General features: G+C 46.2%; 2 protein-coding genes across 4 annotated transcripts in view; one reads left to right on the top strand and one right to left on the bottom strand.

Moving 5' to 3' along the window:
* Positions 1-13,492: 13,492 nt before the first annotated feature.
* LOC124475076 (gamma-glutamylaminecyclotransferase-like) lies at positions 13,493-14,683 on the top strand. Its single transcript, XM_047031606.1, has 2 exons — positions 13,493-13,603; positions 13,940-14,683. The coding sequence occupies exons 1-2, from the start codon at positions 13,562-13,564 to the stop codon at positions 14,420-14,422; spliced, it is 525 nt and encodes a 174-aa protein (XP_046887562.1). The 5' UTR covers positions 13,493-13,561; the 3' UTR covers positions 14,423-14,683.
* Positions 14,684-15,199: 516 nt separating this feature from the next.
* The window catches only part of farp1 (FERM, RhoGEF (ARHGEF) and pleckstrin domain protein 1 (chondrocyte-derived)), a 40,104-nt gene continuing 30,796 nt past the window's right edge, over positions 15,200-24,507 (bottom strand). For 2 of the 3 annotated variants that reach the window (XM_047031602.1, XM_047031605.1), the window contains 14 exons: positions 23,583-23,779; positions 22,807-22,896; positions 21,856-21,989; positions 20,969-21,050; positions 20,326-20,563; positions 20,059-20,189; positions 19,845-19,913; positions 19,225-19,314; positions 19,047-19,129; positions 18,353-18,465; positions 17,389-17,552; positions 16,279-16,386; positions 15,976-16,127; positions 15,200-15,864 (listed from right to left, as the gene is read on the bottom strand). In XM_047031602.1, coding sequence (XP_046887558.1) covers positions 15,783-15,864; positions 15,976-16,127; positions 16,279-16,386; positions 17,389-17,552; positions 18,353-18,465; positions 19,047-19,129; positions 19,225-19,314; positions 19,845-19,913; positions 20,059-20,189; positions 20,326-20,563; positions 20,969-21,050; positions 21,856-21,989; positions 22,807-22,896; positions 23,583-23,779 — 1,733 coding nt within the window. In that variant the 3' untranslated portion in view covers positions 15,200-15,782. The remainder of the gene's footprint in view (positions 15,865-15,975; positions 16,128-16,278; positions 16,387-17,388; positions 17,553-18,352; positions 18,466-19,046; positions 19,130-19,224; positions 19,315-19,844; positions 19,914-20,058; positions 20,190-20,325; positions 20,564-20,968; positions 21,051-21,855; positions 21,990-22,806; positions 22,897-23,582; positions 23,780-24,507) is intronic. The other variant, XM_047031604.1, reaches the window with a different exon arrangement.

The raw sequence follows: 24,507 nt of genomic DNA, 5'->3' as shown, positions 1-24,507 counted from the left end.
ACTAGAATTATGAGTATGACGTCAGGCTATCAGTCTTGCCTCTGACTTGGCCACAATCGTCTTCATTTGTGATGTTTTTGAGCATGTTGCACTTGTGCCATCTAAGACTATCTCTTACCCTGCGTCCTAGGGGGGGAATTAATTAGCATCGCGCTGAGCTAATCAGTTTTGTCAAGCTGGCAGTGACTAAGCAAACTGTTCTGAAACTCCAGTGGAAACTCCAGGCTGCTCTTTCAGGGTTCAGCCTTGCACTGTGACTCGTGAAAACATGATTGATACTACTACCATCAATGTATTTGTCCACTGTCTACACTGGTGGTAACATTCATTCCTCACTATATATCACCCTCATAAACTGTAGTGTAAGATCATATTCATAAAATACCTATAGCATGCTTTATTCCTGTATTATGGTTTTGTTTGATGAGGCTTTTAGGACATTCTTTTATACTGTTCCTTGTGGTTGGGGAGCATTCTGTGGAGGGCTTTAGACAGTGCATTATACTTTTTACACACATAAGTATCAGCATCTGAAGACTTCATAGGCCTCAGGTTGGGCCTCTGTGAAGTCCTCCAACTGGCTCCTGAGCCAAGCATCGTGACCAATTTAAAGGTACAGAGTAAACAAACAGAGTTGCTCTTCAAAGGCAGGACCACTAACAGAGAGGGGCAGGAGAGGAGAGCCTGGCAGCACCTCTATCACCCAGTACTTCTTTATGGAGCAACAGTTGTGTATACATGGAATAGTAGCAGGGACACACAAGTCATGTGAAGCCCAACAAAAAATACTTTAACTGGACAGTATTGAAGGCCAAAACTTAAGTAAAAACACCAAGCAGGAAGGCATTTGTCCCACTGAGATAGAAATAAGAAATGATATAGGACAACATCCGGTGTTGTGAGAGTATAAGCCTATGTGAGGTCATGAAATGTCACCTTCCCCATCTGAAGACATGTTTTCCATAGGGGAGAGCGCTGGGGCAGCAAAATATTTTCAGTCCACATCAACTCAATTCAAAGCTGATTTCTTGATCACACTACAGCAGTTCTTTTTCCTGTTTCTGATCTGTGATGTGAAAACCACTCATGTGTTATCTCATACCGTAAGATATCAAATGGAATACACGACAATCTGATTTGACAATCTGATTGATTGCTGCTGGGGCTAAACATGACATCCCAGCATTCCAACACCTTTATGTTTCCTTCCATTCAGTTTCCAGGCAAGGCCTTCTGAGATTCAATCCTCAACAGAGAAAAGGCAAAATCATAAAGGTTGTTTTTCTTGGTTTCAGCTTTCCCTTTACTGTAATATAACAAGATTAAGGACTTTCATATGCCGGGGGCTTAGAGAAGCTCCACGGAGAGGCTCTTGATAAAAATCAAAGACTTTGTGTTTTTCTTAGCAGACAATCAATAGCACTATCACGTTTGCAGTTACGAGTTGTCTATGAACCAGTATTACTGGCATAAGTGTCGAAATGGAAATGTGAAACATTCTGGGGATTTGTGCCATCCGCTATGTTTAGTAACATAAGGGGTCATAGGGGTCCTAGGGATTCAAATGTCAGGGCATCCGACCATCACCAATGAGGGGGATGAAGTTTTGAAGTCGAGAGATGAACACATGCTGAGTCCATAATTGGCATGGATTGAATCCAGGCTCAGACCAATTAATGACTGTTTAACAGCAAAACACAGGAATGGGAAAAAAAAACGACAGAGGTGTTAATCTGAATCCCATAAAACATACAAAGAATCGAATCCAAAGATTTTCAGAACGCTGAACCAAAACGATTCTTACAGTATTTGCTGATCTAATTGTTCTCTTCGAGTAGGCGTCTTCACAAGTAAAGGGCTGCTAACAGAAATCAGTTGCAATAATGAGATTCCTCTCTCTTCCTACCTCATTCCTCCACCCACCGCCCCACTTTTTATCATGCTATAAAAATTACATTTCATCTGCATTTTATAATTAATCAGTTATCCTGAACCCTCCATTGCTGTGATGGAGGTAATTAGTTGTGAAGAGCATAGAGCATGAGTCGCGTTGTTTTAATGGGATGTTATCAAGAAGCGCTATAGTAGGTTAATGTTTTCAGTCTCTCTCTTTCTGTCTCTCTCTCTCTCATTAGCTCCCTCCCTATGGTAAATGAAATAAACAAAGCATGTGTGTGTGTTCCGATTATTTAGCTTTTACCTCATGGACAGAATGGCTGGATTCGAATCATTGAGAAGGACAGACATGCGGCAGTGAAAACATTGTTTGGTTTCAACAGTCAGGGACCAGCACAGTTGACGGGGAAGAATTCCACACAGGACGATCTTGGGACGATCAAGCTGGTGATGTTGAACAAGGTGCACCAAGTTTCTAAGGCAAGGGGCCAACAAGTACAATCTGATTCCATACAGCAACCTTGTTCGTATATAGTAAGTGTGCTTATTTCAAGATAAAATTCTCTAGAAGAATAGACTGTCAGTGGCAGGGCTATGTTATATCTGTAATGCTGCCACAGTACCTGCAAGGCATTATCACGCTTGAAGTATTGAGCACTTTGGAATTTGAACATAATGTATGTGGACAGACTTCTGTGAGTTCTTTCCATTGCAGTCATCCATACCTAGTTGAGCAATGTGATGTAAATGGTTTTCATTGGCTTCTTTCCCTCTTCCATCAGAACAGGACGTGAGTTCAGTGAATGGTCTGATTAATTATCATCGAGGGAAATCCAGAATTCTAGAAGAGTCAATGTTTTCAACTGAATATTTTATGTAGTTTGAAACTTGTTAAACATTGGACACAGCCAAGTATGTCAAATTGATGATTTTCTTCTGTTGTCCCTATGAAATCAAACACACATTTTCTAATTTCTTTACCACTGACATTTTGTTTTCTACGTTTGTGTTTTCTACCCACTCTGCCTCTCTGTCTTCCCTGAAAGTTGTCAGTCTCACCATTCGAGCATTATCATCTTGCTGACATGGACACTCCTACATTGCACCACATTCAGCAAAGCATGACGTCAACACACTGGTTTCCCCACTTCCGACAATCCATTAATGACTGCCACCAGGGTTGAGTTTGATGAAGGGAGCAACATTAACACGGGCTGAGAGGTGCTTCCTCTCCCCAGTGAAGAGAGAAGGGGATTGAACATCTCAGCAGCACTATTTATCAGAAGCTCTGCCGCCTATTGGATTCCTGACTAATGTATATATATCACATTCTGCTGCCTGTATGCCTAATGTCTCCCTCGTCCTCTCTCTACTCTTCTGTCTCTCTCTGCTCTCTCTCATCTTATGTTTTATTAAGCACTGTATGTCACATTCCCGGCCATGCCTTTTTCACTTGTGTTTCCCTTGGCCCTTGTCTCCTGTTTTCCCATCTGTCTCTGTTTGTCTGTGTGTGGGTGTGGTTCCACTTGATCCAGACCACATCTTCAACTCCACCTACACACCTGCACCAAGTTTGCAATCAGCTCACCCGCCTTCAATCAACTCATCAACCCGACAGTGTGTCCTCTCTGGTTCTCCATCCACTCACGGCCAGATTATTTGTTCTTCCACCGTCATTTGCAGGTCAGCTGCTTTGAAGTAGTTATACTCAATGGGTTTACAGTTATTCGCTGTTTTAGGTCCCGCCAGAATTTTGTCCCACTCCCTGGTTTGTGTTTGCCTGCCCCCCTACCTGTCCTGCCCACCCTGTCCACCCTGCCTACCTGTCCTGCCTACCCTCTTGCCCTGCCATCCTCATTCACCTACCCCAGAGGCCATATTAGTTGATTCATCCAGTATTGCAGTCCCCTCGCTCGTATGCTGCTTTCTTTTTTATGCTGCTCTGAGGATGGTGTGGACGATGCAACACAACGCAAGCCTTCTATCTCTCCTTCTCCATCCTTCCTTCAATCATCCCTTCCATCATCTTGTCTTGTGGAGCTGCCTTGACACACCTGCCTGGGCACATTATTTTAAGAGCTGTGGAACCACAAAAAGGTCTACATGCAATGCTTGACTAGCATTTGGAAGTGAAAGCGGGGAAGTTATTGCAAGAGAACAAAGAGTCTCAACTGTTGTTCCGTCCTTCTTCAGAAGTACCTGTTCTTTGTTGAATGTGAACTTCCCTTACACCTACGGCCTCATTTATTCTCACTATTGCCATCAAGATACAATATTCACATGGGCTTTATATTTCACAAGCCATAAGAAAAACTCATTTCCTCACATTGTGGGGAGGTACAGATGCTGACTGAGCACTTTTTTTACTTCCCTTTCATTGAACGGTATCAAGTCAGAGGTGTTCTTTGTGGGGAAAGTCATCTTTCTTATTCCATACCTGAACCCAGCCTACAAGTTCAATTGTTCAAGAGCTCAGATATTGTTCTCTGACTCTCCTGAGTGTTTTGGGATGGTGCTTAGAGCTAGTACACATCTGAAGAGAAACACATTTCCATCTCTCTTCTTTAAGTCTATCGTTATGTACATGTAACTATTCTTCTCTCTCTTTTGTTTCCATATGTCCCTCTTTTCTCTTCCATATCCACCCCCACCCTCTACTGAATGGTTCATTCATTATTTTGGTGTATTTGGGATTGAAGAAGTGCATCATCAGCAGTGACTAAATTGTAACTTGTTTACATTAGTGGTGTTAAAACTACTACAAGGTGTACTGCCTTTGCGTGGAAATATGCCCCCTTTTAATTCTTCTGTTGGTACTATTCTCCACAGTCAGCTTAGTGCAGTCTGCATCAAATGTTAAGCAATTTAGCATAGGTTCAATACTGGTAAACATGGCATACTGTAGCTTCATTGATGCTCATCTGAGTTTGTCTGGATTCTGACAGAGGCTGTTGCAGCAGGGCCTCTTCTCATCCTCTGCAGTCTGAGGGGCGGTTTGACTGGCTGCTCCACCTTCACAAACAACTAGTACACCTCCACGTCTGCCTGAACGCCACAGGTAGGCTTTGAAGTAGGAGGCACGGCATGACACAGACATGGTAGTTCTTCTCTCGTTACCATACACAAAGATGCCCGGTGAGAATCTGAAGAAAAATAAGTGTATGTGTGTGGAATTCTCTTAACTGCATCTATAATAAGGGAGCTGCAGAGGAACCATTTGTGTGTGTGCCCGCGTTTGAATGTGCTCTACTGCATCGACAGGGGGAAATGATCCATAATACTTGTGTATGAAAGTGTGTGTGCATGTTTATAGATTTATAAATACGCGGGGGGTTGGGGGGGGGGTGGAGGGGTCAATCTGATCTTTGCAGGTCAATCTTTGACCTGCAAAGATCAGATTGCTTCTCATCACATTTGGTCTGCATAACAAGGAAAACTTTAACTTGGCTCGTCGCATGGTGGCTTCTGAGAGTTTTGTCAACCGGATTATTTGGAAAATCATCTTATTCTAAATTGCCTCAGTTCTCTGTCACTTTTAGAAGCAGTTATCTATAATCAGGTCCTCTTTTGTGTGTGCGTACTCTCCAGCGCTAATCCACTTGTGCAGGAGGAAATTAAATGTGCTCTGGGCTGATTCAATTCAGAGGGTGAACCTCCCTCAAGGTCTCTCCCTGTACATTGTGCTTCAAGGCAAGTAACAGCAAACCAGATAAGCCACCTCATTGAGGCCCCTCTAAAGATACAGAAATACAGAAATCAAATTGAATGCACCCCTTGTGAGGCAGGAAGGGAACAGGACCTGGGTAGAATGAGAGTCCGGAGATGCTCTACATGTGAGCTGATGGGCTCCTAGCAGAGGCGATTGTGATTCAAGGGGGGCACTGTTCAGGCTGCATCAGCCTGCTTGTATTCAATAGGCGGCCAGAGAGCAGTGACAGTGATTGAGATGTTTTCGATTGCGGGCTGTTGCCGATGAATGTCTGTGGACACACCATTATCCAGCCGCTGGGTAATTATTCTCAAGCATCCCCCGACCATTTGAAGAGAGCCCTTCTGAAAACAAATATAGAGCATGCAGAAATCGAAAGATTCCTTCTCCATCTTATTTTTGCCACCTGTTTGACGTGTGTAGAGTACAGACGACTGTGTGCTGCAAACAGACCTGTAAGAAGTCTTACAGGTGTCGTTCATTGTTGTTTTCTTCACAATATAATTTCACCTGAAAAGTCATTCACTGCAGCTCAGTAAATTAATCACATGTTATTGAACTCTGTCCCAGAGACAATGGGAGCAGCAGAGAGCCTGGGGCTGCTGATTCATCCTAATAACTCCTCTCCTCTCTTCACCTCCTCTCTTCACCTCCTTCCTCCTCTCCTCTCCTATCATTAGCATATGTACATCAGCTCCTCAGTCCCAGAGCAGGAGCAGCACCTCTTACCATTCCACCCATGTCCTCCTTCCTTCCAGCAGCAAATCCACACATTAATCCCTGCCAGCCAGCTCACTGGTGCTCCTCCCTATCTGCCTTTGTAGATGGACCCCTATCCTCTTTCTGAACTCCTCGTTGCTCTCTAAGCGAAGCAGGGCACCCTGTAGTAGTCCATAATCCCTTCTCCATTCTCAATCTTGTTCAATCATTTATCTCCTCAAAGGCAAACTACAGCTCTCCCGAGGGAAGGGCGCAGGGACATCGGGGAAATAGTCAATCCCTAAAACGGGAGAAAACGATTTTCATTGTGAATTGTCAGACAGCGCTGCCAGAGCATTGTTGGAGCAGTGTTTGGTCTTATCTGGTAGGACTAGAACGCTTCTCCCGTCAGCATGACCAATTTGACCTGCCGTTCTGTAAGAGGTTCGCTCCTTCTTGGTTATTTTACTAGTGGAATGTTTTTAAAGACTTTGAAATAGGATTTCTGTAACAATGAACTTTGAAATATTCAGTGCTGAAACTGGCAATTAGATCAGGTTGAATCGAACTGGAAGATAGAGACTAAAGGAATATCCACCACCAGCTATGCAACCTTTCTGTGACCTCTCACCTGTATGTGTTATCCAGTTCACACTATGGTACAATAAATAGTTAATTCCTCTTCTTTGAAATTGACAGTTGATATACGGTACTGTAGTGAACACTTTAATATTTAGTGATAACGTGAATATAAAATATTTTTGCAGAACATTGTATGTATTTTATAGTATATGTACATGGTGTTTTTATTTTAGATATGTATTTATTACATTTCTGTATAAACAGAAATCAGTTTTATCCCAGACTACTTGCTGAATTGTGCCTGCAGAGCTGCAGTGGAAGGTGGAGATATCCCCACTGTTGGGAATTGAGGAATAGGAGTCATTTACTATCCCTGTATACCACAGCAGCCCAGTACTGTGGGCCTGGTAAACGGATGGGAAAGCTTATCGTGTCAAGCCTCATGTGCGACTCTGCCCATGGGGAGATTTTTTCATTATTCCACCAAATGGTCGTTACTACCTCACCCCCACACCCTTCCTCAACCAACACGAGCCCCACCTCTTCCTCCACCTCTGACAGCTATGGATGTGAGGAAGGCCTCTGAAACGTGTTAACATAGTCATTTTCAACAAGCCGGCGGCATTCTTTTGCTGCAAGGAAAGAAGAAGAGGAGGAGGTGGAGACAGACTGTGGAATGTGCTTTGTTATTCAGTTTTACCACAGTGTTTCAGTCACTTTCTTTTCCAGAGGCACTGTGCGCCTGAAAATCTCCGGTGCTGGCTGAATGATCATATTCTATGAGATGAAAATCCATACACATATGAATCCTGTTAGCCAATCAGGAAGTATAATTAGCAGGTGAGTAACTACAGGGTGCGTTGAAGACTTGTCTGACTTGTCTGTGTGGAAGTAACATGGATGGTGGCAAAGAGAGGTGAAAAGAGATAATGTGATTCTACCTTTATCTTATGTGAATACATATAGTTGTCTAATGGCAACGCTGTGCCCTTCTAACATGACTAATACTATATAATCACCCTGCACTTGGTCTATTTCAGGCAGCTACCATGGTAATTCAAAATGGCATTTCCACATCGTTCCCTGTCTTCATCTGTAATGAGCTCTCCAGCTACGTAATTAGGCTTCACTTCACCATATTTGGCAGAAAAAAAAGATCCTTTATACCCTTGCACACATACCTTCACCAAAGTGACCATCCAATATGTCTGTCCCAATGGGTCAGTATTACTGTAACTTTCAGTACGTTGATCTGGTCCAAAAGGAGACTTGACAGGTAATGATGACTGTAAATACGACCCATTGATGAGACTTATTTCCACTGTGAGAGCATGTTGAAATAGGAGTGGTCTTCACAAACATGGGCCAGCCTTGCTCTGCTGGAGCTACTGTATGACTGTACTGTAGGGAGGGGAGGACTGTAGAGTTAGCAGTACACCGAGCACTATGGATGACATCAAACCACAGGGGGTCTCAACCGCTCCTTAAATCTTTAAGACCCTATGGCTTCTGTATTTGAGAAGGAGGAGGTCGAACCTGAACGTTTGGCTTGGATCTTCTGAGCAAAAGAGGGAAAGCAGCATGTTTTGTTTTAGTAGGGAATGCATGCTAAAGGAAATGTTTAAAAGTGGGTTTTACAAGTTGTGATTTTTGTCATCACGATGGAAATGTACTATAGCAATTGCGATGATGTTACACAATTAATTGTGTGGTTCTGTCGCACAGATCAATCTCCATATGTTGAGGACCTCAGCTTCCTAACTTTGTATGCCAAAGCTGGTGTTATTTCCCATCAAGCTTCCCCAAAACCTACATAAGCTGATAAAAGTGTTTTGAGTTATCTAATCATGTCAAGGTTCTCATATTGCTCAGGAGACTGTGAATTGGAATTAACTTTCTTTATTGGACTGGTGTTACACATTTTTCTCTGCTTACCAACCAGCAGGCTTTTTTGTAAGTTGAAAATGGAATGGGTTTGCAGAGGAAACAATGGGTTAATGACACCCAAGCATTTGAGGGAGAATCATGTGTGGGGGGTACATTTCTGTGAATTTCATTTAGCAGATGTGCAGCGCAGTTGTCAAGTATTTAGACTGCTATGCAAGTTCCTGACTTTGACCAAAAAAAGGCAATTACTACGAGGACACCTGCGCGGACAGGGAGAGTAAACCCAGATGGCCACACCCTCAATCTTCCTCCACACCTTGTACAAGCCAGAGAAGGCATGGGCAAGCATGATACATTTGACCGTTTCTCCAAAAAGGGACTACAGAAGGATTCTTTTTTTTAGGACGTTTTCATCAAATGGTTCATTTAAAAAGGTGCCAAAATAAAGATTCTTATACGTATTTAAAGCACAAAATGGCATTGTGTAACAATGTTTCAAATCGAAATTTTACATAGGTCTGGAAAATAGACAATGTGTCACAGTGTATTGTGTTCATTTTGTGTGGGTATCAACATCCACTAACAGTTTCCGGTGAAAGAGGTATTGCGTGCGGGTGAGCGTAACAGACTCTGAGAGCCAGCTAAGGCATGAGGGGCAGTCAGGCAGAAAACAGGCGTGTGTTTTTCTTCTCTCGTATCTGTGGTGACATCCTGAAACCTAATGGAGTCAGTTACTGCAGGGCTGACCCCTCTGTTCTCCAACTTTTGTGATTTTCTGCATGAATAATAAATACCTCGCAGGCTCTCAGCTGCTCCGTCCTCCCTGACTGCTTTCATGTGCTTGCGTCTGGGCACCTCTGGGAAGACTGCAGCTAGCAGGGCTGCTGGGTTCTTGCTCTTGTGACACTGCATTTGTTTTACAATCATCTCACATTTTTCGGAACTGACCTCATGAACTGCAACATGTGGCTCCAAAAGCTTGTCTTCCTCCCAGAGCCAAAGGGGGACGGGCAGGGTATCGGAGAAGTGAGATGAAAGTCAGTCACATTGAGATGCAAAGCTAATTGGCGCTGGTCCCAGGAGACTGATGCTGAGGAAGAAGCTCTGAGTTTTACCCCAATCCACATCCTGTTGTGATCACATTTCAGACCTTGGCAGGGACAACACAAGGCAGGCTGCGGAGAGGAGGGCAAGGAGGAGGGGGGGGGTGGGAGGATACTTCGCTCCAAACCCCTTGGCTTGCCATTTCAGTCCTGCTAATCCACTTCCATTGGAGTTCTAATCTTCACTGATACAAAGAGAGACAGAGGAAGGAGGGAGAGAAAGAAAAGGTGGTGAAGACTTTCACTACCGAAGACAAAAGAACAGTCAGATATCAACATTTTATTCATCTAAATCCATGACATGTTGCAATTTTCCATGGGGAAGAAGTTCCATCGCTTACTTCATCTTCAATAATATTTTGCCAACTCATGAGTTTTTATAGAATAACATCATCAACATTCTCTGTCAAGAGTAGCATACTGGATGTTGCAGGCACAAATAATTCACATTGGCAGTAATCGAGGTAACAAGGAATCCTAGATGAAGACTTCTGTCCGGGGGGATTCTCTGTCTGTCTAACCTAACAGCTAGTAGCATGGTGTAGCATGGTGTAGCGGTCTAGATGGTAATGTCTGCCCAGATCCCAGTGCTGTCAGCCCCAGGCTCACATGGGTTTTACGGTCAGAGTGCATGTGAGGTTCTTCCTGCTGCTTTAACTTCTTCTTTCAGCAGGGGCGGCCCCTGCCTGCTACCTCACTGCTCTCTTAGACTGAAGCCCTGATTATTCAGTGTGGACTGGCCTCGCTACTACAGATCTAACACAGGCAAGGAACTCAGCCATCCTCTGTTGGACCTGTTACTTTTTCTGTGTGTTCTGGTGCAGTCAGGAGTGGGGGGAGGGGCCTGGTGAGGTGGATGAGGGTGGGTTGGGGTGGGTGGGTGGGTGGCTGGTTTGCATCTTCCCCCACTGCACTAATTGTTCTGCACTGAAATGTCTCTTTCTTGGTTTTCAATTCAAATTTAATTTGGGCTGTAATATGAAACCAATAGGAACATGATTACCGTTGATGAGGCTGCTGTTGTTGGTAATGATGTTGTTGTGGATGTAACTTAAGGAGTGCATATTCTAAACAGCAGCTTAGAAAGGATCACGTTTTCAGTTACGGACCCCCAGGAATATGCAGACTTGCATATGAAATCATAATTGCTCTATATTCCAGCCAGCTAGATTGTTATCACTTTTTCTCTCCCTTCTCTTCTCAGTGGCTGCGATCTCTCTGTCTAAGGGGTATTCTATTTAGCTTCATCTCTTTCTCTCTCTCGTATCTATTGGAGGAGTGAGCACCCTTTCAAAAGCCCTTTCAAAAGCGGTTACATGTAGTTACAGGGACCCCTACTGGCATAACAGAAGAAGTGTTGGTTTCTAAACATGCAATGATTGCCTCAACACTGTCAAGATTAGATATTCATAGAAAATCAGCATGAGGAGGAAATCAAACTAAAACTCCCTGCAGATAGAAAAAAATAAATTGCAAATCTTTGCGTTTTTGAGGAAGAATAGTTCTATTCATCCTTTAGAATGTAGTCATGTTCTAAACTCTGAAAACAATTCAAAGTGGATGTTGATATAGTGTGCATTTGCAGTCCATTGACTGTCAACTTCCAATTTCACATTCAAGTACACAATGTTTCCCCTAGATACAATGACAATTAGTCATAACATTTTAATGCAAATCAACATTGTCTAAACTGATGTTTACGAGCCGAGTACACTGTTCAAATCAATAAATGAAGGAGCTTTACACAGCATTTCATACATTTGCAAACCAACTCAAAGAATGTGCATTATAACACCATTTCTTTTTATAAAATACAGTATATGAAATGTGGACCTTGTCACGCGCGATAAACCTCAAGCATCCACTGGCAGATGGAAGCTGCCTCAGTGTAACATGTAAAACCGCAGGCCGGCTGTAATCTTGCATCTCATCTCCTCAGTGTCAGATCAGAACACAGCAAACTAGCTCTGTGCTGATAAGCCTCAATCTGTTTCTGTCTCCTCAAGTGTACTTCACTTCATTAATAAAATCAATTAGCATAACACGTGCTGGCAGGCCGTGTGTTTGTGTGTGTGTGTGTGTGTGTGTGTGTGTGTGTGTGTGTGTGCGTGCGTGCGCGTGCGTGTGTGTGCGTGTGTGTGTGTGTGTGTGTGTGTGTGTGTGTGTGTGAGTGTGCGCGTGCTTGCTGTTTTTCTTCAGTGCGGGAGTGTTTTAGCTTCCCAGATGACAGAATTGAATCCATTAAATTTCTACGTGAGGATTCATCATCAGACTTTCAAGCATTATTAGAGCCATCAGAAGGGGGTGTGTGATTGCTCTAATAGTGATGTAGGCTACCTGTGCTGCTACAAAAAGGGACGGGAGGCAGACAGCCAGTGAGACTGAACATGGTTTAACATCATACTAAATATGGACTGACTGGAAGTTGGACACTTCATAACAGTTAGTAATGTAAACTACTTACCAGAAGACATGACAGATGTGAACCATGGGTTTCTGCATGTGCATGCTGTAAAGGGTTATAACTAAACAGACCAGACTTGCTTTGGTCCGTATGCGTGAACTACTATAAGTGTAATGAGCAACTCTGCTGAACCGTTACTTAACCCAAACAGAGCCTTTTTGTATGGCTGCTGCATATTAATATTGCCCCTCCACATAACCACAGCACGGCTTTAGCCCCAAAGCCTCTGGACATCTGCCTCCTGTCTCTGCCACTGAGCTAGAGCCTGGCACACCACCTCACCCCATCGCTCTGGCCCTCCCTGAGTTATAATATCACCAGATGGTGCAATAAAAATATCAGTTAATTTTCCTGTTTTTGCCAATGGGTGCCATCCTATGAGTATGATGGTTATGGCTTTACAGGAAGTGATTGATGGTCCTTATAAGAAAGGCGTAATTTTTTGACTGAATTAATGTAGTTGTAGGCCAAACTGAAAGAAATATGCGGAATGTATTTAGCAGCAGTGTACATTTCACATTAACTGCATGTATAAATCGTGGCCACTAGAGTGTCCCCTCTGTATCAAATCAATAGGTGCGTTCGACATGGACTGACTTCATGCAGCGCTGCAGCCGGCTGCAGGCGGCTGACTTTTTGTCCGACTTGAGACGGCGCCGGGGCTAGGTCACTATGACGTAACCATCAAAGTACCGTGAGATCGATTTGAGAACTGCCGGCTGTGCAGCCGAGCGCAGTTTGTCAAGAGCAACTGCACGGGTTCTAATGACGACGAAGCTATTTCATGATTGGCCAGACTCACACACGACAACTTTGACGCGTGTTTTGTGATTATTCTGACACTTTCAATTTCGCCAATGCTCAAATCCAGGCCAAACTTTTCGTTTAATTAAATGAAAAAGTGTTTAAGAAAGGGTTTTAGTCCGCCTCTCCACTAACCTAAAGACTAAGTTTAATTATAAATGAAGTAAATTAAGCAAACAGCGTTTGATCAGCCATGACTGACGTCAACGCAGCAAACCACGAGAAGCTGGAATGTCCGACTTCACAGACCCGTTTTCAACTCCTCCCCGACTGCAAGCGGCTACCCTCGCCGCTTGTTTCATGCAGCCATGGTCCATGTCTAACGTACCTAATGTTCTTTGCGCAAAACTCGCGAGAGTATGTTTTTGTTCGTCCAACAACTCTATGGTCCTGTAGCAACCTATTGTGTTGACTGTAATGAACGTACTGCGTGTTGTCGCTCAGTTGAATGTGTTATTGGTAAGTAACGAGCCTGAACTGACAAATAATACGTTATTTTTTAAATCTTTAATTTAAAAGGATAGTTATACTCTAGATTTGATTAGTCATGACAAGAGTTATAGAGATCAATTTTTCTCTGGCTCTGGTTTAGACGCCAGCCGGGGTTGAGCCTAGGTTACAGGATTTAAGCAATTAATTCATAGATCTCCTCCGGGTTGAAAGTGACATGTGGTGTTTTTTTATTAATTGATTACTAAGCTGCGTGCAAAGTATATTACGCTTTTAAGGCTGCACTCTGTTGTCTCACATGAACCAGTTAGGCTATAAACCAGCTTCGGGCTGTTATGTTTGCAGACCTCCCTATCCTCAGTCCAGATGACACCCATTTTTGTGTACGGTACGTTGAAGAAGGGTCAACCCAACTACTTCAGAATGCTGGACAAGTCTAACGGGGCAGCTGCATTTCTAGCAAATGCTCACACCTTGGAGAGGTACCCTCTGGTGATCGCTGGAGAACACAACATCCCATTCCTCCTCAATATTCCCGGAGAGGGCCAGCGGGTGAAAGGAGAAGTCTACAATGTTGACCGTCAAATGCTTGAGTTTCTGGACAGGTTTGAGGGCTGCCCAACCATGTACCAGAGAACCCCAGTAAAGCTTGAGGTGGACGAGTTGGTCGGACAGGGAGAGAAGACCCTTTCTGGAGGAAGCACCATCGAGGCATTTGTCTACAGCACTACCACCTACCAACCAGACTGGCCCAAACTGCCCAATTATGAGAGCTTTGATGCATATGGGGATCATGGACTTGTCTATGTTGAAAGGGAGGCCAGATAACAAAGCAACATAACTATAGGAATGTGCTCAGTTTATGCAATTTTTTACAGAAAATTTTATGTATGTAGTAGGAATGTATGTAATGTATCCTTTAAAAAAACCTCTGCTGACCATTTATTTACAGATACGCTCTAGGGAAACATTTCTTAACTTTGTGTCTCTTTATAACTTATTTAGAAACTGTATACCAGTGTTTCTGAACTGTTATAACCTCAGGACCCACATTTTTTTCACGACTGGGGGGGGGGGGCATTCCTTTCCTTGAAACGCAATCACAGGGAACATGTGACTTGTGCAGTTAGAAGGCTGTTTCAAAGTGAAGTCTTCGTTTTGTTATTTAGATTCAACAATAGTACTTCAGTCTTTGTTCTAATTGTATGTTGGCTTAGTGTTGACAATCTCTGGGTTTGCTGACTATTCTTTATAGTCAACATTCAATTTCATTACTGAAAAAGGCTTGGTATGAGTCCAGTAGAATGTACGTAGTAATAATTCACAGTGGAACCTCAAACCCAACATGTACATTCAAATAAACACAATCATGAAATAATTTTTTATTGCTTTATGTTCAGTGAGTTTGTTGTATCCCTATACTTTCCACATAATGGAATTCCGATCACTTAACTGGCCTTCCAGACATCGGTGACATTATTGTCTAGATTTGGTGAAATATCTTACTATATTGGGAATCAACTCCATGTAGTGTTCACATACTATTATGCTAATTTCAGGACTAAAATCTCAAGTTTGCCAGAAAAGGAAAAAAAGACAAACACATAAGTTAACATACTTTTACTCAGAAAAAATTAAAAGTAATATGTTTGGCACTCAAATAGTTGAACCTCAAAGCCAACAATGTCCCTTTAAAATAAAGTGTTAGTGTTAGATTTTTTATTTTAAACACTGACCTACAAAATATAAATGAAACATAAACAAATCTAACATATCAAACAGAGTATTGATTGTTTCACAGTCTGTTGAAAATTGTACAAAATTATGTCATACAAAAGAAAGTCATAATTGCTTTAAAGCAGTCTGATGTATTTTTACGGATAGAAAGGACACATTCATTACAAAGCATAGGTTATATACAGACAAACATACTTTATCGATAAACTGTAACTCCCTCATAAGCAAAGAACAAAAAGTTTAAAACAAACGTTTCCAGCATGTGCAGTTGAACTTTGCTGCTTACTGATAGTAATGAATGAATGACTGTCTGACCGCCACTGCAAAGCTTTTGTCTATTCAGACACTAGGGGTGAAACGATGAAGTCATCGGGAAATCGTGTGAGCTGGGGCCGCAGACCTTGGAAGGGGGGGGGGGGGGTGAAGGGAGTCGTGTGGAGGGGACTGCAGCTCAGTAGGGGTGAGGGTCCTTTCTGCTGTGTGGGACAGCACGGCTGGATGAACAGGTAGCACTGCGGATCACCTCCATCCACCTGGGGGGGGGGGGGGGGGGGGGGGGGGGGTTGTGAAATGAAACAATTGTTAGAATGAATTCACAATGATTTTTCACTTGTGATGTCAGCATGTTCAGCCGAGGTCCTCACCTCTCAAAGGTGTACTCGCTCTCTGATCTGAAGTAGTACACGTGGGACTTGAAGTGGAGCTTGAAGACGTAGTCCTTGTGGATGTTCTCTGACTCTGAGGGCACAGTGACAGAGTAGCCCAGTAGGGGGAGGCTGGCCAGCGGGTAGTCATCCTGGAACCCGGTAGAGGGTGGGGGGGGTTGGTTTCTGTTAGGTTTTCCGTCGTGAAATGCTGACACTTCTAACTAGGCACTGGTATCTTGTGCACTGAAACGTTAGCTTATCACCTGAATCAACACAGAGACCTATTAAGATGGAGCTCACCTGGTGTGACTTGTAGAAAAACAGGCTGAAGTTGGTGAACACCACCCACAGCTTCTGCCAGCCATTGCTATTCTTAAACTTCCTCAACAGGTTTCCTGACAGATGGTTCTGAGAGGGAAGGGAGAGAAAGGGCAAGGCAGGACAACGTTGGCAACACTTGGGGCTTGAAAATGTAGTCCAACAGCATGTCTACAGTGGCAGCCTCTCCTCTCTTCAGAATGAAAGGCAAAACGATGACAAAACCGTAATATTAAACATGTATTAGCATGCCCATTCATGCAAGTTACTGAAACAACAAAACCGAAAATTTAAACAATGTTTAAATGACAAAACATGCAGAAGAAAATCATCCCAATAACAGTACAGTCCATTATATCAAGTGCTTTACCTTCTACTTAACTTAGTGTAACGAGTTTGACTACACTTTAAGCCCTGTTGCAGTACCTCTCTAATCCTGCAGGTGTCAGTAAAGGAGAGGCTGTGAGCTAGGTACCAGCAGACCACTGAAAGAGCCACAGGCCCTTGTATCCTGCCTGGATTAGCAAAGTGCACTTTAGATTCACTGACTGGACTAGGGTCCCCTACCCACAGCAGGACGGAGAGACACGGACACAGGCGGGGAGGGCGGGAGATGGAGGAAGAAAGAGGAAGTGGATAGAGGAAGAAAAGAAGAGAGACGGTGATAAACGGAGAAGTGAAAATAAAAGGTTGTCGATCAGGCTGACAGACACTGAGACCGTGGCGGTAGCTGGCACTGGACAGGGGACACATCTGGAAAGACAAAGCCACCACTGCACAGCTACACGTTTTAGGGAACAGGACGGACATGTAAAACACAGGCAGGAGAGAGAGAACGAGGACACGGCGAGAAGGAACAGAGGTGAGACAGTCAGTCCTGTGTGGGAGAGAAGACAGAGTGATATCCAACCCCTCATGGCAGTCAGTACAAGCAGCTATATGTCTACAGTGGTGGGTGACACCAGAGGACACCACTGCCGGCGAGAAAGAGAAACCGTCACATGGATGAAGTGGTTAAAACGGTAACAACACAAATGTAGTGAAAACACACACACACAGACACACACAGCACACACACACAGTGGCAGGTACCTCCACGGCCACACTAAAGTCCACCATGGACACACTGGTGTTCCTGTGCCAGCACACGTGCACGGTGGTGTTGCCACGGTGAGGAGCCTGTCTCTCCAGAGATGTCCTGGAGGCGCACAGCTCCTCCTCCGACTCTTGCTCCAAGCCGCCCTCCTCTGGGGATTCTGGGAAAACGTGATCGCGGAGAGAAGAAGGGCGTTAAAGAGAACCAGACGCTGATCCAGGAAGTCCTTGGCCCCTCCCTCTGGTGAGCACGTCAATCACAATCAGTATTCCAATTGTTGCTGAGTCATTGTTCCCAAGTACAATATGAAGCACAGTGCTTTGACCTCTGAAAACGGGATTCAGAATGATCAAAGTTCAATTCATCCACCTCTATACTGTCTGAGCTCTTTCTAAGGTACGATTGAACCCAGACAGCAGCTCTCTCTCTGGAGGGACAGGAGAGAGCACGCCAGCCTGCAGAGGAGCCCTCGGGGGAGGGACAGCAGGCAGGACCCAATCAAAGAGGACGTCAGAGGGGTCCTATTGCAGGCAGTGACAGGTCTGTAAAACAATGCGTGAGAAACGAGAGGGGGGGCCCCCGGAGACCCGACAACGGCCTCGATAATAGACCAGGGTCCAGGGTCTCTTCTCAGGCACGTCAACCGGGGAGATGAAGGAGAAAAGGTGAACAGGAGTGAAAAGAAGGAGAGAAGCAGGGGTGACGCCCATCGCGGGTCATGTTACTGGCTCTCCCTGTGGGAAAGGCTGGGGGGGGGGGGGGGGGGGGGTAATGGTTTTATGGTGTCGCCTGGACGACCCACTAGAACCCGGTGTTCACTCCCACAGCTCTACTGGGAGCATGTCGCGTTTGTATGGCTTTAGAGGTTGCAATGTTGGTGTAGGCGTCTATGCGTGTAGGTATTACTGTAGCTACACAGTGTGGTCGGGGTCTGGGGAGGGGAGGTGGAGGGGGACTCACTGCTGTCAGTCAGGCTGCTGGACAGGAGGTCTGTGGAGGGCCCGCTGCTCTGCTCCGCCAGGTCGATGGCCATCCTGATGTCCTCCACCCACTTCTCCATCTCCGACGACGAGCTGGAGGAGAGCAGGGAGCGCCTTTCATCATTAGCAGTGTCACTGCTATGAGGCGGTATCGACAGAGGGATAGTTGTGTACTTGTAACAGACGTGGTCTTGCAAGCGCCGTCAAAGGTATCGGGCAAATCGTCCCGCACTGGGTGCAAACTTACCACCTCTGACTTCCCAAGCGCCACTACTACCAACTACGCCAACGAAAAGCTAGCAATTCGTTGACGCGGGTGGCCTGTTACATACCTGAGGAGTGAGTTTCACCGATACACACCGGCTACATACTGAGGGGGAGAGGTTCTGGGGGGGAAGGCCTGGATGTCACACGATGAATTGTTCAGGTAAATCACATGTTCATTGCTAACAGGCACATCCACGGCAAGGCACTCAATAGAGAACGGCGTACGAACGGGGAGTCCTCCATGTTTAATGAGCCAGGTTCACCCTGATCAATATTTCATCCGGTTATTCTTATGAGCAGTCGCGCTCCATTCATAATGAATGTGATCTTCACTTAGACAATGAAGGGCTCATGCTGCGTCCTGGTCGGAAGATCAGGAACGGTGTGCGTGTGTGTGCGTGTCTCACCTGGCCGCTACTACCAGGGACTGTCGCTGGCCGAAGAGGGTGAAGGAGTGAGGGACGCCCCACTCAGCCTCGCTCTCTCTGATCTAAGGAGGAGGGGGGAAGAAAAGAATGTGTCGGAATGCTGCGTCTGCCTTCCTAACGGACTTTAGGTGTGTTCGATTCGAGGCACGCCGCTTACCGTCATGTCATACAGGGGCAGCTGGCCGTGCACTTTGAACTGGTTGGCTGGCGTCATCCCTCGGCTGGTGTACACCAGACAGTCGCTGAACTGCAGCCAGGCGGGAAGGAAGGAAAGGACACAGTGTTGTTATCTGGATTGTCAGAATGTTGATCTCCAACACTCGAATGGGGGTGGAGGGGGATGGGCATTCCACAGTCCAGCCAACTATGGTCAGCCACGTTAGAAAAGCCCCAATACAAGTCTACGATGGGGAACACGCGCTGGCGGCCCATAGCATATTGACCACCTGACACAAACCCATCTTCTTCATTTTGTAGTTCAGAATATTTGTGACAACCACAAGCATGCAGTCTCAGATGAGCCCCTCTCTGTAGCCCCCAAAACCTTTTTATTTCTTTGAAGTGAAGCCTGAAGTGAAGTCATTTTTATTTATCGAGCACATTTAAAAACAGCCAATACCGAGCAAAGTGCTGTACAAAATGTGAAGGTCCTTTTGACACATACTGATGCAGGCCACTGCAGGAACATGGACTGGATGAGATGTGGGCCCTGAGGCAGGTGTGCTGTGACAAACAAACCGACGATACAGGTTAAGGAAGGAGGAAGACATGCTTTACCAGGAAGAACATTCTTTGCTGCAGGCCTTTTCCTGAGAGCTTGCTGAGGCAGCCCAGCCGAATGAACTCCTGTAACACACACACACACACAGATATAGATACGGTATGTTACTAATCAAGATATAGTTCCTCCATTGACTCCTACTTAGGAGCTTTGTAGATTTCAGAACTGGGTTGAAAGCTTTTAGATAGTAGATCCATTGAGGTTCCTGACCCTGCCAGGGACTGCCAGGTTGTCGATGCCGGTCAGATCCTTCTTCAGCTCCAGAAGCTTCTGGAAATTCTCCATCTTGATCATGGTGCCGTGAAGCTGGACAACCATCTCGGACACATCTGCCAGCGCAGCTGCAGGGCAAGAGGGCGGTCGGGGGAGAGGAGGGGGTCAAAGGTGAGGCTGCAGATTTGGCAGGAGGACAGACAATAACACTAGCACAACCTCTCCTCCCACACACACACACACACACACACACACACACCCTACCTCTGGAGTCCCTGAAGTCCTCGTGCGTGGGGGGGTAGTGTTTGCAGAGGCGCTCCAGGATGAGTTTGTAGTGCAGCAGACGATGCAGGGGGCGCAGCAGGAAGATGTTGAGGGGCAGGTAGCACACCTTCTGCTGCTCAAAGTCCCGGCACAGCCCCTCCAGCTTCCTGGAGGTGCGGCAGGAGCGCTCCACCTCCAGCAGCACCTCGGGGTGCCTCTGGAGGTGCACCGTCAGCTGCTGCTGGGGCGGAGGGGGGGGGGGGGGGGGGGGGGGGGGGGGGGCGGAGGGGGGGACGGACGGAGGGGGTGGATGTCAGTGGGCGAGTTGATGCCGTTTGGGTAATAGCGTTTGATGACTCTCCAGACATTCTTAGGACTGCTTTTACGGAGCTTCGCAATATTTGTGTTACTGGTCAAACTAGAACAAGGAATCAACAGACATTCACATACTGATCTAATGCTATCATGTCCTTACATCATGGAGTTTAACAAAAACCTACAGCCATTCTTGGCATATACGGTCATATTGAAAGAAAGCAGTACGATTTCTTATCCATACGCTTCCTATTATAGTGATGTGTGTGTGTGTGTGTGTGTAGACCATCGGCTACTGTATGAATGAGATTCAGATGTGCAACTGAACCTTCAATCCCTGGATGTTTTTCAGCATCAAGTCTCCTATTCGCTGGTAGTCTCCTTTGATGTGGGCGTTGGAACGCCCCTCCCTGAGAGAGAAAAAAGGGATGACTCGATGAATTCCACTCATCACTCATTTCTAACCCCCCCTTCACTTCTTCCCTATCCATGTTGCCATGGGGAAACAGTCCCTGGTATCAGCTTGTCGAAATGGGGATCAGCCTTTTAGGGTTATGGCCCCACCTTGGCTCACGCTCCTCCAAGCTGAAATCCCACATGTTCAATACACGACCAAATCGAAACAGCACACGTTTCTTAAGGGCGCAGTGTCCTGTATCGACCAGCAGAGGGCGCAACACAGCACACCTCCGAGCGCAACTCTCACGTCAAAGGGGAAATCCAGTTTGTTCCCTCTTTCCCAGCTTCATCAATCACCCGCTGCTGCCTCCCTCTCCTAGGCGGAGGCTCAGTGTCACGCATGGCACCAGCAAAGGGACTGGGAGAGCCGAGGACATTTGACGAGAACAAGAAGCCAATTTATCCAGCTGTCGATCAATGCCAGGTAGTCTCCCCAACCGGGCGGAGTGAAAAATGACCCTGCGTGTGGGTCGCCTGGCTCTCTCGCAACAGCTTTCCGACGAGCTTAAGAGCTTCTATAGAGAGGCTGGAGGCAGCAGTCCATGGTCTGTCCTTGTTTTCGACACGTCGCGGCGGTGTCATGTTCTGTTGACACCTCGCCAGCCAGTTCAATCAGAGCACTTTGAAACCCCTCCAAGCTGCCGTGACTTAGTGCGATGGGAGTGAAAGAGGGGGCCAGGAATCCACTGTGTCCTGAGGAGTGACGGTGACGAGTGATGCTGACAAAAAACGCACGACACACACACACACACTCACCACAGTGCCAGCCTCTGCTCCACCTCCTTGAGGAAGGCCAGGTGGAAGGAGTGGACAGGGTTATAGCTGGCAGACACCAGGCTTCTGAGAGACTCTGGCAAGGCCTCATCTTTACCCACCAAGCTAGGGAAGGACTGGGACAACACACATACACAGTTAAGAGATAGCCTGTGACCTTGGAACAGGAGAGTAGAACAGTAGTTTTATTCCATGGCATGGTGTTGATATTATTTTATGGTGTGCTAGTCCTTGAGCTGATGGCAGTGGGGTGGGGTGGGGTAGATAGGTTGCTTTTAACACACCACACCATTTGTTTGCAGCGGCTTTAATCATAAACACACAGTTTAGTGTTTATCCTGCTGGAGGACAAACAGAGACCACCTGATGTGGTGGTGCCAAATTCCACAGACACTCAAATCCCTTCACTCCTCATACACACTCTTCTGTTATGCTTGTGTCTGTTTGGGTTGGTGAGTTAGTAGGCAGTGGTGCTTGTGGGGCGAGGGGGGGGGGGTCAACAGAAGGCTAGCACCAGCAGCTCCAAAGCTGCCCCTCAGGGGCCCAGGAGCATCCAGGAAGAAGACGCAGGGGAGGGAGGGGAGGGAGGGCTGGGGAGGGGGGGGGGGGCAGGTGGAAGGGGGGGGAAGCTCAGATCTGGCAGCCAAGAAAACTATTTAAGAGGTGTTTAAAAAAGCGCCCTACGTCTTCCCCACCCACATCAAAGATGATGGAAAACACAGAGAGAGAGGGAGAGGGAGAGGGAGAGGGAGAGGGAGAGGGAGAGGGGGGACAGAAGAGTTTGTCTTGTGGGTGAGCTGGGAAGGTTTAAACTAACAGCCCGTAGCATATCAGCAGGATGCCAAGACAGGCAGCAGAACTAACAGCAGACAGCAGCAAAACAGTTTACAGTAGCAGAACACACACACACACCCTAAAACATGGGAGCCTTACCACAGTGATAACCTCCAGGTCCTTCAGGAAGGTCCTCTCTGTTGTAAGCAACTCTTTGGCGATGAAATAGGCTTTGTCAGTGGGGAACTTCTGGACACAAGAGACACACAGCTTTTTGATCACCATCAACCTCCGACCGATTCACTTAACACACATTTGACTTCCATGCAATTATACGTTTATTAGTAGCTGAATTAATGTTTTGTTGGACTTTTTCCATTGATAGATCAGTAAATGCTTTGACTATCTGGATACAACATTCCTTACATATCAAGCAGCTGCTTCTTGCTCCAGATGTTGGATCGTAAAGTGGATCTGGTCAACTGGTGTAATACTCTCGTAAAACGAATTTTCACCGAGCTCCACTCAGGAGTCTGGTGATCCCTGGTGTACGTGTAGTGGCCCATATAGCTGCTGGAGAACTGAGCCTGTGCTATCTGGGCCGGGGGCTATTCTGGGCGGATTTCTACAGCTCCTTCGAGAGCCTCACAACCTCCCGCACGAGTACAGCACGGGATACACATCATAACTCAAGACCTTTAGCTGACAGTCCAAGCTTCTGTCAAGCTCCCTCGCTCCCTCCCTCCCTCCCTCCCAGCTGTGTTCACTCTTGGTAACCGTTTCAATACTTTCAGTGAGCACGTTCAACACGTTTGTCCTGTTAATGATTTCTCATCTTGCCCTCTTTTTGTTTTACTCTCCTTCTCCATCACCCTCCCCTTTCCTCTATGGTCTCCTCTCTTTTCCCCTGCCCTCCTGCCGTCTCTGACACCAACCTTTCGGCGGGCCTCGTCCTCGTCATCCGTGCGGACGTAGCCGGTGTCGGTGAGCAGGGGGCTGGTGAGGGGCGAGGGCTGCTGGTCCTCGGGGCTCTGCCCCAGGCCCAGGGAGGCACTCTGCCCGCTGCCGTTCACAAGCACTGGGCCGCCGGCCGCCGGCGAGTCCGGGAGAATGGGACTGCCCGACAACACACCTGGACAACACACAAGGAGGGACGGAGAGATGGGAGTCAGGGTTGGGCTCAGCGGGTGCAAACACAACGCTTTCCACTGTAAGTTGGCTGCCATTCAGCTTGCTGTGATGAAGGCGAAGCTGAAAGGACAGTGAACTTGAGGTGGCGAGCTAGTCCAAAAACAGTATGAATCAGGAAAGAGAAAAGGGTGGAAGAAACAAGGGTGGAAACAGAGGAAGGTGAACAACATGTTCCCTGCTGCTACGACAGAAACTAGGAGCATCTACAAGAGACCGTTTGCTGCCAGGGCTTTCTCATGTTCTACCATTTTCCCAGAAGCATGGGTGAACAACTCAGATGGAAATGATGACAATGCCACTGAAACTATGGGCCGTCCACAGACAGGGCTACGACACCCAAGACAACTACACCCCAGACTAAGGTCTAATGATGGATCACTACATCTAGAACAGACACTAGGGACACAAGACGATCGCATACTTGCCCAGTACAGTCTCCTGTCCATTGATTGATGGTCCTACGGCTGTCAGTCATGGGTAAAAACCATGGTATAAACCACCTGTGGCAACCACTACAACATCCCATAATACTAAAACTACAAGACATTCAGACACAAACAGGCCCATCTGCGTAACCAGACAGGATACATGCAGTACATCAAACTAAAACAACAAACCACAATCAGCTAAACACAAGACGGGGGGGGTGGGGGGGGGGGGGGGTCTAGC

This window comes from Hypomesus transpacificus, chromosome 12, assembly GCF_021917145.1.
Source record: "Hypomesus transpacificus isolate Combined female chromosome 12, fHypTra1, whole genome shotgun sequence".
Taxonomy (NCBI): domain Eukaryota; kingdom Metazoa; phylum Chordata; class Actinopteri; order Osmeriformes; family Osmeridae; genus Hypomesus; species Hypomesus transpacificus.
The sequence above is the reverse complement of the archived record's forward strand: the minus strand, read 5'-3'. Positions and strand labels throughout refer to the sequence as shown.